This window comes from Aegilops tauschii, chromosome 1 (genome assembly GCF_002575655.3).
Source record: "Aegilops tauschii subsp. strangulata cultivar AL8/78 chromosome 1, Aet v6.0, whole genome shotgun sequence".
NCBI lineage: Eukaryota > Viridiplantae > Streptophyta > Magnoliopsida > Poales > Poaceae > Aegilops > Aegilops tauschii.
The window spans coordinates 489,917,438-489,930,845 of NC_053035.3; the positions used below are offsets into that span (position 1 = coordinate 489,917,438).

At 47.8% G+C, this 13,408-nt stretch overlaps 1 protein-coding gene across 6 annotated transcripts; it reads left to right on the plus strand.

Annotated features, from left to right (window-relative positions):
- Positions 1–205: 205 nt before the first annotated feature.
- Positions 206–3,647, plus strand: LOC109764808 (uncharacterized). 6 transcript variants are annotated; one of them, XR_005759373.3, is made up of 4 exons: positions 216–1,411; positions 2,285–2,339; positions 2,564–2,697; positions 3,343–3,647. XR_005759373.3 is itself a non-coding variant. In XM_020323589.4 (1 exon), exon 1 carries the CDS (start codon positions 301–303, stop codon positions 1,441–1,443), a length of 1,143 nt encoding a protein of 380 aa, XP_020179178.1. In that variant the 5' UTR covers positions 206–300; the 3' UTR covers positions 1,444–1,564. The 6 variants fall into 6 exon arrangements, 1 of the variants encoding a protein (XP_020179178.1); XR_002233257.4 differs by having other exon boundaries at positions 2,643–2,697; XR_005759376.3 differs by having other exon boundaries at positions 2,306–2,339.
- The last annotated feature ends 9,761 nt before the right edge of the window (positions 3,648–13,408 follow it).

A 13,408-nucleotide genomic window follows, 5' to 3' on the forward strand; every position in this document is an offset into this window, starting at 1 on the left:
GTACTACCAATACCTGGCGCACATTTCTTCAGTTTTTTTGAGACATTCGTTTCTCATTTTGTGTTTTTAAGGGATATTCCTTCAAAAAAAATTGAATAAGTTTCTTCATTTTTTGTGAGTTTTTTTAGCATCTCATTTTTTATGAGTGAGTAAACGAATTAGAAGGCTTCAAGGCCCACTACGCTCACACGCTGACGCTGCTGGGCTCGTGGAGGGGTCATTCCTCGGCCTCCATTTTTTTGTTGCGATAACCACGCAGCCACCGCCGCCGCCGCTCGTTCCAATCTCCTCGCCGCCGCCATGCTCCGGCTCCGGCGCTGCGTCCTCACTCAGCTCCTCTCGTTTCCCTCCGCCTCTCCCACCTCCCAGATCCACCGCCTCATCTCCGCCGCAGCGCCCGCCCCTAGCTTCGCCGTGCAGGACTACCTCGTCGCCAGCTGCGGCCTCTCCCGAGCGCAGGCACTCAAGGCCTCCACCAAGCTCTCCCACCTCAAATCCCCCACCAAGCCCGACGCCGTGCTCTCCTTCCTCGCCGGCCACGGCTTCTCCAGCTCCGACGTCGCCGCCGTCGTCGCGGGAGACCCCAAGGTACTCTGCTCCAGAGTGGAGGGATACCTTGTCCCCGTCGTCGCCCAGCTCACCGGCCTCGGCCTCTCGCGTTCTCAGGTCGCGCGCCTCATCTCCTACTGCCAAGGCAACTTACATCTCACATCCATCGTCTCCAAGCTGCAGTACTACCTGCCCCTCTTCGGTTCCATCGACAACACCCTTCGAGTTCTCAAGCGCGGCTTTTACCTTATCTCGTCTGATCTTGAGAGGGTGGTCAAGCCCAATGTCGCAACCCTGCGGGACTCGGGGCTGGGTGATTGCGACATTGCCAAGCTGTGCATCCGTAATCCATGGCTGCTCACAACCAATGTAGAATCCATCCGGGCAATGGTGTCATGCGCTGAAAGTCTTGGTGTGCCCCGTGGATCTCGGATGTTCAGGCATGCCGTGTCTGCTGTTGCGTACCTCAGCGAGGAGAAGATCGCCGCTAAAGCGGGGTACTTGAAGAAGACCTTTAGGTGGTCAGATGCCGAGGTCAGCATTGCTGTGTCCAAGCATCCAATCTTGCTGACAAGGTCTAAGGACTTTCTGCGGAGCAGATCAGAGTTCCTCATCTCTGAGGTGGGGCTGGAACCGGCATACATTGCTCATCGTCCGGTATTGCTCTCTTACAGCCTGGAGGGTCGTCTCAGGCCCCGGTACTATGTTGTAAAGTTTCTCAAGGAAAATGAATTGCTAGATTGCGACCGGGACTACTATTCTGCAGTAATGCGGACCGAGAAGGTATTCATGGAGAAGTACATATGCCCTCACATGGAAGCTGCACCGCACCTCGCTGAAGACTATGCGGAAGCTTGCAGAGGTGAAGTGCCGACTAGATTCAGATTTCCATGAACCAAGAATATGTAAAGTTTGAAACTATTTACTGCGCCCCAAAGATTTTGCTTGGGCAGTAAGCTGGTAGCCTTTTGTTTCAGTATTCGTGCCTAACTAGATGTTGGTTGTCTTTGTAGTATGTCTATGACATGCTGGTTTGGTCGTTGCTACTCCCTCCGTAAACTAATATAAGAGCATTTAAAATACTAAAATAGTGATCTAAACGCTCTTATATTAGTTTACAGAGGGAGTATTTGCTAACACTTGATGAAGCTAGTAATTTATTTCATGAGACCTGGTATGTCCATCTCATCATTCAGCAGAGAAGAGAACATCAAACTGCTATTTTGGCCATTCTCATGTCCTATTGACACATATTGGAACTAAGAGTGTGTGAGATCAGATCATTGTGCAGACGCATTGAAATATCTGTGAGTAGTATATCTGCATTTATATATTTGGAATACTGATATGAAAGGACCAGGATGACCACAATATGTTGATCACTGCCGAGGATGGCATTTTGATATAGTTTGTTGGATGCTTGCTCTAGTTCTTGTTAGCTGAAAATTAATCATCTTTCTTTCTGCAGCATCTTTGTTTGGAGAGTTCAATTTTTGTGAAAGTAATTGTTGGTTTACAAATTCATACCAGTATTTTCCTTTGCTATTCTCCTGTATTTCTGAATGGCGTACTGGCGGATACTTTCTACCAGTATTACAATTTCTGCATACAGCCTACCAGTACAGTCTTTGTTTTTGAGAATTTGTAGTTATATGTTGATTATTATTGTTTATTAGAGCGCAGGAGAAAGACCTGTGTGACCTTTTTATTTTATTTTGCATGTGATGAAAAGCAGCATTTGGATGCCATTGTACAGATAATGCGTCTCTGCCCCCATTCATTGTTTGAAGGTGCAAATAAATTTGCCCTCTCATTTTTTTTCCGGTTTTAGCTTTTAAGAATAGGAGACAGATAGTCTGTCTATTCTTTTGCAAGAAAGGAAAGCTCGACTACGTCGTAGAAAGTGTTGTTGTTATACTGTCTGTACATGATCCATAAAACACATAAAAGAGCTCATTGCCTCCTTGAGTTAACGGTTTGTATTCAGCAAGTTTGTGTTCTGTTTATGAAGCAGGTGACTTGTGATGACTATTGGATGTCGTTCAATTGCTTTTCAAGCACGCCCATCATCTTTTTGTGCTATGATGAAGCAGGTTGAGGATATTGTCCATGCAATGATATAGGCTTGCTTGCAGGAACCCATGTCAGGTACTTCATAATCTAGAGACACTGTACTTTCTCCTTTTTCATGTCCAGTCACAAACATCATGTTCCATTCTCACCAAAAAATAGAACCTGCAGCTACCAAAACAAACTGTGAGCTGCATTAGTTTCAGTCGTGCTACTGAATTCATTGGTGCTCTCACTTCCTTTTGTGAATTTTGCGGTCCGATGAATTGTTGATTAGTTCACATGGCCTAAGCATGTTAGTACAAAACTAAATATCTGTAAAGAACAGGGCCAGTATCTGAAAAAACTTCCTCCAATGTTATAAAGGAGGCAAACTTTTATTCCGGGGCAGGTAAAGAAACTGAGGTGGCGTGTCGTTTCTTTTATCGTGCTCAAATTCATTGCTATGACCTGTCAGCATTGTTCTTCTTTCAGGCAACGGCTCAAAAGTTCATATTGTTGAATGTTGTTTAAAATTATAGATCACGTTAAAGCAGTCAAAATGTTGTAGAATGCAGTGTATGCTTTTAGTGCATTTATGTTCTATTGGTGTTTGGATTTATATTTTTACTGAATAAATAACAAATATGACTGATTGCTGCAAATAGTTCCTTTTTTCCTGTTGTGCACCTCCAAAGTGATAGCTTTGAATTGTAGGCTTATCTCACCATGTTTATTATACAGGGAGGTGACCGATAGGTGATAGCATAATCTGATCTTCTCAAGAACCGTACTTCATTCAGCTGCAAGACAAAGCAGATTGCTTTAGGTTCTTAGGTGCTATAATATCGAATAAATGTCCTATTAGTTTACAGGATCACATATTTTTAGGTTTTTAATGCAGTTCATGATGAAACAGCTGGAGCTTATCAGGATAATTTTTTGATATATACTATTACCTAACTGACATGGTTTTAGTTCAAATATGAACTAAAACCGCGTCAGTTATTTCCGAACGGGTGGAGTATCATTTATACTAATTTATATTAATACTGATTTTGGGTGACCGCTCATCATCCTCTGTATATCACTGATGCTACATGCCAGAACAAGTTTTTAGATTTCCTTTCTAGAGATAGTTGTGCTTGGAATCAGCATATTGCTACCAGATATGCACTCCATTTACCCTTTTAAAAGAAGAAGGAGCAGGCATATTTGATAGCGGGAGACTCCTTGACAACATCCCAATTCAAAGTATCGATACAGTTATTATGTTCTTGCAATGAAATGCCTACTATTCTGATTGTTACCCGAAGTGTGCGACCGTTTTCAGGTAGTCCCAGGTTTTGGCCTTGCTGCACATTTGCGTCCCTTGTCAGATGCCATTAGATTTATGAGGGTGGGGTGATCCATTATGAGGCATTTTTTGTGTTCTTCAAATTTTTTAAATAGACAAACATGAATGACCATGTTAATGATCCATTATTAATACCATCCGCTTCAGTGCGTTCTATGGCTGAGAATAGGGTGGTGTCCCTGGCAGGAAAATTGCACACAAGAGAAACTGTTTTCTGAACCAAACTTTGGCAAAACCCTGACAAGTACTTATGTCTTTCATGGAAGGAACTCTGAGTATCAGTGGATGTTTGGTGAGGAAGATCTTAAATCTCTCCCAATTCTTTTTCTATTTTATCTATTAGGTATTGCAGATGTTTCTATTTTGTTCCATAATCTTAGTCAAACTTTCAAATGGTTGACCTGCACAAAAACCAATACACCTTATATTCTAGAATGGAGGGAGTATGTTGAACAATCTCTGAGTATCAGTGGATGCATGGTCCGATAACACACTGAGCAGTGCATTAGGATTGGGTGATTATTCAAGGTTTTTGTTTGATTGGCTCCACACTGCAGAAGACAAAAATTTGTTTCAAAATCCTGGCAGGTAATTTCGGAGTTAGGAAATTGGAGTATCTACACCACTTTGTTGAGTTTGTTTAATTTATGAGAAAAGCAATGCTAATGTGAGATTCTGTTTATTTCAGAAGGCAGAATTAGGTCAACAGAACAAGTATTACTATGATGACAAGTTGAAGCAATTGGTAGTGGAAACAGCTGCTCATTTATGTCAAGAAACATCACAATCTGCTTCATTGAGTGGGACATATATATAGTATACAAGCCTAGTTCCTCGAAACAGACTTTCACCCGGCTTTATATATAAAGCAACAACCCCACAAAGAACACGGCCGAACGATACAAGGTGGAGAGGTCGCTCTCTTACAAAGCCGATCATACGATAATCAGAACACGCACACTGCAAGCGACTACGCTCATAAAAGACACCGGAGGAACTGAGTGAGCTCCACGACAACACCCTCAGGAGGGAAACTGACGCCACGCGCCGCCGCTGCCAAGTCCACAATGTACAAAAGGTTTTCACCCGGAACCTGGGCACGAAGGGGAGCACCACGACGACGTCTTCAAGAAGAGAGCGGCGCCCACGAGCGTCGCCGTCGTCAGTGCCAGAGCGCAAAGCTTTCACTCGGTAGCTTCCGCATGCCACCACAAGGTCTCCAAGAGGAACACGACGAGATCAAAACCCCAGATCCGGATCGAGGAACCTCCATTGCCAGAGACAGAGAGCGCGCCAGAGCCACCCTCTGCTATGCCTCTTGCCGCCCACACGACCACGAGGCATCACCACCACCGCCACCATGGTGCCCGCTGGAGAGCCAACCATGTGGACCACCTTCCAGGGCCGTCGCTGTTGGGAAACGTAGTAGAAAATAAAATTTTCGCGCCTACGATCACCCAAGATCAATATGAGGATGCATTACGGGTTGGGAGTAGTTTACCACAAACCTACGGGTCCATAGCTAGTAGCTAGATGGCTTCTTCTCTCTCTCTTTGATCTTCAATACAATGGTCTCCTTGATGTTCTTAGAGACCTTGTAATCATTTTTACATCTTAGATGTTCTTATATGTACCTGTACAAACACGTGGATGGGGTGATGTCATTCGATGTAGAATTAGATGGTTGTGTTTGATTTGTAGGACTTAATATGAGTGCCACTGTTTTGACGAAACGTTGAATCGATGTTTCGTCGAATTTCTGGTACTCAATATGCCCTACTTTTAACAAAGGTCATGCCAAAATTTTCAGTCGTCATTTTCTTTCTATGTTCGTCATAACTTTTTGTTAAAATATTGCAGTTGGACAAATGGATCCGGCGCCGGAACGTCGTCTCAGAAGGAACCTCAGTACACCAACCCTGACGTCGAGATGAGCGCCCCTGACGTGGATGAGTCGGCCATCCCCGACATCGAGATGGGCAGCGACCAACAGGTAGAACCGACCACCGAGGCAGGGGACACGAGCCACACTGACGGGACTTCATCCAGCACGGCCGCCACAAAGAAGAGCAACTGAAAGGCAAGGGATCCAAACAAGCTTCACGAAGGTATACTTGCAATCACCGAAGTTGGCCCGAGTGGCGAGCCCGTCACCCCAGAGGACGCAGCAAAAAGGTATAGCAAAATGCTAGGTTGCATATTGCGACAAACCGTCCTGGTCGGTAGCAAGGATATTGGTCAGACACAAGGAGAATCTACTACTGGCGTTAAACCGTAGTTATGAATTTCCACCTGATGTCAAGAAGTTAGCTGAAGATTATGCCATGTCAAAATGGCCAAAGATGTTAAGGGACTGGAAGAGCAGTGCCCGTTGCAATCTAGTTGGTAAGGACTTCGAGACCATTAAGCGGCTCAATCCAACTATGGATCATGAAGAATGGACGAAGTTTTGTGAATCCTTTGGTAGTGAGTCAAGCAAGGAGATAAGTGATCATTTCCGTAATTTACGGAAAAATCTGCCAGGTAACCACCGTCTGGGCCCTGGTGGTTACAAAGCTGCAGAACCCAAGTGGGAGAAGGAGGTCGCGGAGTTTATAGCCGCGGGTAAACAGCCTCCGTTCTGGAACATCGAGATCGTGCTTGGGACTTCCGTTTTCTCAGGGCCCGTGCAGTGCAAGACCCAGACAGTAAGGAGTTGGTCCTCCCGACGCAGGAACTTCGCTCGAGGGAGGAGAACTTGGTAACGTCAAGCACCACTAATAATTTAGTCCCCACGACTTATTTATTATGTACCATACTAATTGTTTACCAAAACACATGTGTTTTTTGTAGAGAAAAATGAAGCAGGAATTTGGACCGGGTCCTCATGAATCTTCCCACGGCTATAGGTATGATGATCCTCTTATCCGGGCAGTGAACACGGGTTTTGGGGTTAACAGGAAGCCCAAGACTGGGCGTGCGTTGGGAGGGGATAAGATGTTGTGAGACGACACCTACCCCAAAACCAAAGAACTAAAAAAATACAGAAGGAAGTACATAAGCAAAACTAAGTTAGATGCAGCAGTCGAGAAAAGGTTAGCAGAAATGTTTTCGCACGGCGCGGCAAGTCCTACCAAGCAGCATACACCTATCATCAGTTCATCACCCATCAACCACGTGCATCCCACTTTATTCCATGTTGGCTGTAAGCCAACATGGACGAGGTGAAGACAAGGGTTGTCAAGGGTCAAATCACCCCGTTTACCGATGGTAGCAGAATGATGCACGGGGTCATCCTGCCACTTGGCATGACGAGGGTGCAAGTGTAGGAGGTAGTGATGGGCTTCGAATATTGGTCGTTGCCTCACCCCCTGAAGACGACGTCAATATGTTATGGCAAGTGGCCAATGAATGATATAGAGGAGATTCCCCAAGGATATGCCGTCACCGAAGACGTAGTGAAGAATGCACGTGACAGTTGCGGACCATCCCCAGACAAACCACCTAGCCTGTTGTCATCCCCGAAGGGCGGAAAATGAACATGTATAAGCTCGGGGAACCCTTCTATCAGACTCTATGTTGGAGGCCCTCTTGATTGAACTTCAAATTCTACATGCCCATGTGTAGATAAATAAAAAAGGTCAACATGGATACACGGCCAAGGTGATAGAAGGTTATAGTTTTATCCAGGAGTCTCTGCTAGACAGAATTGATTTGGCCTTTAATGAGGTCATTCATGCAAATATCTTCTCTGTCAGCGCAGTCTCCCCAGAGTTAATGAGGAGCTACAGACCCCCTACGTACTCCCGCATGATAAAGTGTCCTTACATGATCATTTTTACATGCACTGCCACAACTTGGAAACCACAGAAGGCCAGGAGGTCATCTCGGACTACCTATTCCCATTCTTTATTGTCAATCATCCACATGCGGATACCTTTCTAGTGCCATGAGGGAGTCCTGGACTAAGGGGTCCCCGGGCGTCCGACCTATTATTTGTTGGGCCGGACTGATGGGCTATGAAGACATGAAGACCGAAGACTATACCCGTGTCCGGGTTGGACTCTACTTGGCGTGGAAGGCAAGCTAGGCGACCGATTATGAAGATTTCCTCCTATGTAACCGACTCCATGTAACCCTAGATCTCTCCGGTGTCTATATAAACCGGAGGGCATAGTCCGGATAGGACAGATTCATTACCATATACTCCTAGGCTAGACTTCTAGGGTTTAGCCATTACGATCTCGTGGTAGACCAACTATTGTAACACTCATATTCATCAAGATCAATCAAGCAGGAAGTAGGGTATTACCTCCATAGAGAGGGCCCGAACCTGGGTAAACATTGTGTCCCCCGTCTCCTGTTACCATCGATCCTAGACGCACAGTTCAGGACCCCCTACCCGAGATCCGCCAGTTTTGACACCGACATTGGTGCTTTCATTGAGAGTTCCACTGTGCCGTCGACGAAAGGTTCGATGGCTCCTTCGATCGTCAGTCATGACGTGGTCCAGGGAGAAACCTTCCTCCCCGGACAGATCTTCGTATTCGGCGGCTTCGTACTGCGGGCCAAATCGCTCGGCCACCTGGAGCAGATCGACAGCTACGCCCCTGGCCGTCAGGTCAGATTCGGAAGTTTGAACTACGTCACGGACATCCGTGGGGACTTGATCTTCGACGGATTTGAGACTGCGGCAACCGCTCCCCTTCGCCCCGTTGAACATGGCTTAAACTTGTCCTCGGGCCGCATCCAGGAGATAGCTCCTGCAATAACTCTGGCCTTAGATCCGGAGCAGGTCAAGACGTCTAAAGGTGGGAGGCTCAACCCCATCACGGGGGCCACCGAGTCCGTGGCGTTGGGGCCACGCGCAGATCCCTCTTCGTATGATACCTGCACCAACGGAACCCCGGACTCGTCTCCGATATCGAGTTCCGAACCCTGCGAGCCCGTGGATACCGAACTCGATCGGTCATCGATCTTCAAGTTCAGCGCCACGGACATCTTCCAACACTCGCCCATGGGCGACCTACTAAACTCGCTAAAAAACCTCTCCCTGGTAGACGGCTCATCGCCGAACTATGTTCGGTTCGACCTTATGGCGGATGATGGAGAATTTTGCTTCCCACCCGCCACCCACTTCATAGCCACCGTCGAAGACCCAACCAACACGCCTGGCCTCTGCTCCGAAGACATCGATGGTCTGGACGACAATGAGGGGCAGGGCCAGAGCTTACTATCCGCTAGACGCGGGACGACCACTTCCTGGTATGACGTGAGCATGGTAGACGCACCCAACGACGATCTCAGCGATGACAAGGAGGATCCAGTCGAGGATAAGCCTCCTGGTATACAGTCCGAACACCTGCGCCCCCCGCGCCACTCTCAGTCACGCCACTCAAGGGAAAACAATACTAGCACCGGAGGTGATAATACACCGGACAACAAAGACCCTGTTGAGGCAGGATCCGAACAGGAGGACCAGGAAAGCGGGAAAGATAGCCCCGATGAACAGGTCATGTACGGAGACTCGAAGGATAGTAATTATCTTCCCCTCTCCGAGGAGGAGGAGAGCCTCGACAACGAAGAATTCATCGTGCCGGATGAACCTCTCGAGCAGGAGCGCTTTAAACGACGGCTAATTGCCACAGCAAGGAATCTAAGAATAAAACAGCTGCATCTTCAAGCAAGCCAAGATCTGCTCAATGATAAATGGACCGAGGTCCTAGCCGCCATAGAATACGGCCCTAGTGTCCCGGACAAAAGCCACCCCAAGAACATGTGGCTCCCTCCACATGATGGCAAGGCGTTGGAGCCCATTCCACCATTGAACAATGCGGCAGGTCGACCACAGTTCGGTCCTGATAAAGCAGCAGCCCAAGCAGAACAACATACTAACCAATACGGCCGTAAGAACAACATGGTTCGGGAAAACAATCGCGACATCCGCCAAAGTTTAGTGGGCGGAGCAGGAGAGACAAGTTCGACGTACAGATCAAGGGGATATGCCCCGACCGGTGATGATGGTCAATCAGCCGGATTCAACCGAGCCAACCACGCCCGAGGCTGCCAACGGCATCCAACGGAGGTGCTCCACAGTGTGGCCCAACATAGAGGAGCCGCACACCCTTTGTGCTTCACCAACGAGGTAATGGAGCACGAATTTCCAGACGGGTTTAAACCCATCAACATCGCATCATACGACGGAACAACAAATCCCGCAGTATGGATTGAGGATTACCTCCTCCATATCCACCTGGCTCGCGGAGACGACCTTCATGCCATTAAATACCTACCTCTCAAGCTTAAGGGGCCAACGCGGTACTGGCTAAACAGTTTGCCAGAAAATTCTATTGGCAGCTGGGAAGATTTGGAAGACGCCTTTCGTGACAACTTCCAAGGAACATATGTCCAGCCATCCGATGCCGATGACTTAAGTCACATTGTCCAACAGCCCGGCGAGTCAGCCAGGGAACTCTGGACTAGGTTCTTAGTCAACAAGAACCAAATTGTCGACTGTCCGGACGCAGAAGCCCTCGCGGCCTTCAAATATAGCGTCCGGGACGAATGGCTAGCACGTCACCTCGGCCAGGAAGGACCTAAATCCATGACAGCCCTTACCGCTCTGATGACTCACTTTTGTGCGGGGCAAGACAACTGGCTCGCTCGTAAAAGCAATAACGCCAGCGACCCGGGCACTTCCGAAATCCGAGACGGCAACGGCAAGCCACGACTAAACAAACACAACAGTCGCAGCAATAGTGAAAGACTACGCGACACAACGGTCAATGCCGGATTTCACAATCCGAAAACCGGTCAATGGAAGAAGCCATTTAAGGCAAACCAGGATGGACCACCCACCCTCGACAGGATATTGGACCGACCTTGTCAAATTCATGGACACCCTGGTAAGCCAGCTAATCACACCAACAGAAACTGTTGGGTCTTTAAGCAGGCAAGCAAGCTTAACGCCGAACACAATGGGAGGAGGCCACCAGGTGATAAAGACGACGGATCGGCTCGCCAGCCGAACACTAGGGGCCAGAAACAGTTTCCCTTCGAAGTTCGACCACTCTCGGAACGGAAGTAGCAGTTCGGCTTCCGCCACCCGCCCGCTATACCGGCAGGATTCACACCACGCATACATCACTATGCGCTCAAGATACCATGGGCACCGGTGGAAGCACAATACGGGCAACCCTGCAAACATTCCTGTAACGTTTTTTATCTTTTTTCCATATGTTTCTTTATTATCTCTTAAAAACAGGTGACCATCAGGACAACATCTAGTCGGACTCTATCGGAGTTCGGACCCGTACGCTCACCTAAGGGGCTATTTTCGTTAAGAACTCCCCTCCCAGAGGACGGGCGGCGCAGACGTGCGACAGGAGGTCCAAAATAGCTTTTTGTAGACCGCACTCGTCATTTTGAGCATGTACCCCTTTTCCTCCGTTCCCGACCCCGAGCATGTCAAATAGCTGGGTTGTGGTTCTTCCTTTTATACGAATTTATCATTGGCATATTGCTCCACTCCCAGTAAACTTTATCCGAGCTAATCTTAAAAACTCTGTATACAATGAGTACGGCCGCAACGGCTGTGTTACAAGACGCACCTTGGCATAACTTGCCAGGGGCTCGGTATGGGAACAAATGAGTCGCCAATAAAAGTCCGAACAGCTCTATAGCGTACTTCGGCGTCGCAAGTTTGGCCTTATATGCATCAGCTCCGAATCATTGTCTTTGGTCAATAGTTGGGTTGCCCGGCTCCTGTGCTTGCTACCCTACGTTCCGCTCTATCGGCTAGGGTAGTAAAGGGAGAACTACTGTGATTGTGCCCTGGCTTTGACCGGATGAGCGCCTCAGTAGAGAAAGCCGAAAACTGACTGTCATGATGCGGCGAGAGCTGGTCAACTACTTGACGACTTATTCGAATCTTTAGCGATTCTCCGTATTATATGAAGGATCTTTTTCAGATCAAAACATGTAAGGCACAATATTAGGATACGCCGCATACATACCAGGGGCTATGTCGTAGCCCCACCATAAAACTCCTATGGCTAAGTAAAAGTGTTAACGCCCTATAGTCTGATTGCCTGGTTCGCCGCATTATCACCTCCTTTATGGACCAAGACGTTGGATAAAGAGTGATTCAATGCTTTTCCGAACACCCCCGTATTTCCTACGAGGGGGCTGAAGGTGACGACTGGAAAACTTTCAATTTATACTAAAACGGCCGCACAGGAGGAATACAAGCTCTCGAGCAAAACATAAAAATAGATTAACTATAAAGTTGTCTGTTACAACCCTTGTACACATCACTCGAATATTATATTTTTTGAGCACTGACCCTCTATCAAGCGGGCGGCCTCAAGAACATCGTCAAAATAATGCTCCGGTTCTGGACGGTCCTTGCCTTTGGGTGGATTCCTCGTCGCAACGTCGATGGCCTTCATCTTCCCCCAGAATGTCTTGACACGGGCGAAGGCCATCCGTGCACCTTCAATGCACGCCGACCGCTTCACAGCATCGATACGCGGCACCGCGTCAGCAAGCCGCTGAACCAGGCTGAAGTAACTACTAGGAACAGGTTCAGTCGACCACAACCGGGCTATGACGTCCTTCATGGCCGCGCCGGATATCCTATGCAGCTCGGCCCACTAGGACATCTGTTCATTCAGCAACAGAGGGCGCTTCGACGCGCCAAATTGTGACAAAAAAAGCTTCTCCGTTGCATACCCCTCTTGCGCCTGATAAAACCGCGCCGCATCGGAAGAACTCTTCGACAAATCTAAAAAATTATCCAGAGAACTCCATACTTGGTTAAGCTGAGCATAGTTTAGATCGCCGAACCTAGCCTGTAGAAAAAAAGGGTTTGCCAGCCACAATCTCCCCAGCTTGCCGGATCTCCTCACGGGCTGCTCTGGATTCAGACCGCGCTTCTCTCGCCTCTCGTAAGGCCTTGTCAAATTCAGCCGTTTTGGCTTCATTTTCCTTCTCAAGAAGTTTATAGCGGCTAGCCGCATTTTCTAACTCGCGCGCCATGGTGGACATCGTCTCCCGGTCTTGATGCCGCGTGGCTTGTTCGGCCTTCAATTCAGCCACTGCCTTTTCGGCAGCCGCATTACTAAACCGGGCCTGCTACTTGGCCTGGGCTAGCTCCGCCCGAAGGGCTTCCACGGTGGCAGCACCATCTGCATTCATGCACATTTCATATCAAACTCTTTTCAGAGTAAGGTTTAAATTACAGACACATTGGTATACGGAATACTCGAAATATATACCCTGTGAGTCGTCAAGACGCCTGTTGATCAAAGCAATGTCATCCTCTGCAATATCCAGCTTTCGCTGCAGTTCGGTCACCTCCGAATTTCAAGCAGTGGCGGGAGGAGAGACAGCCTACATTCCAAATTAAACCAAGGTTAGCACCTGAAAATATCTTTTCGATCCTCCGATCGCTTCCTTTGGAAGGCGACCCGA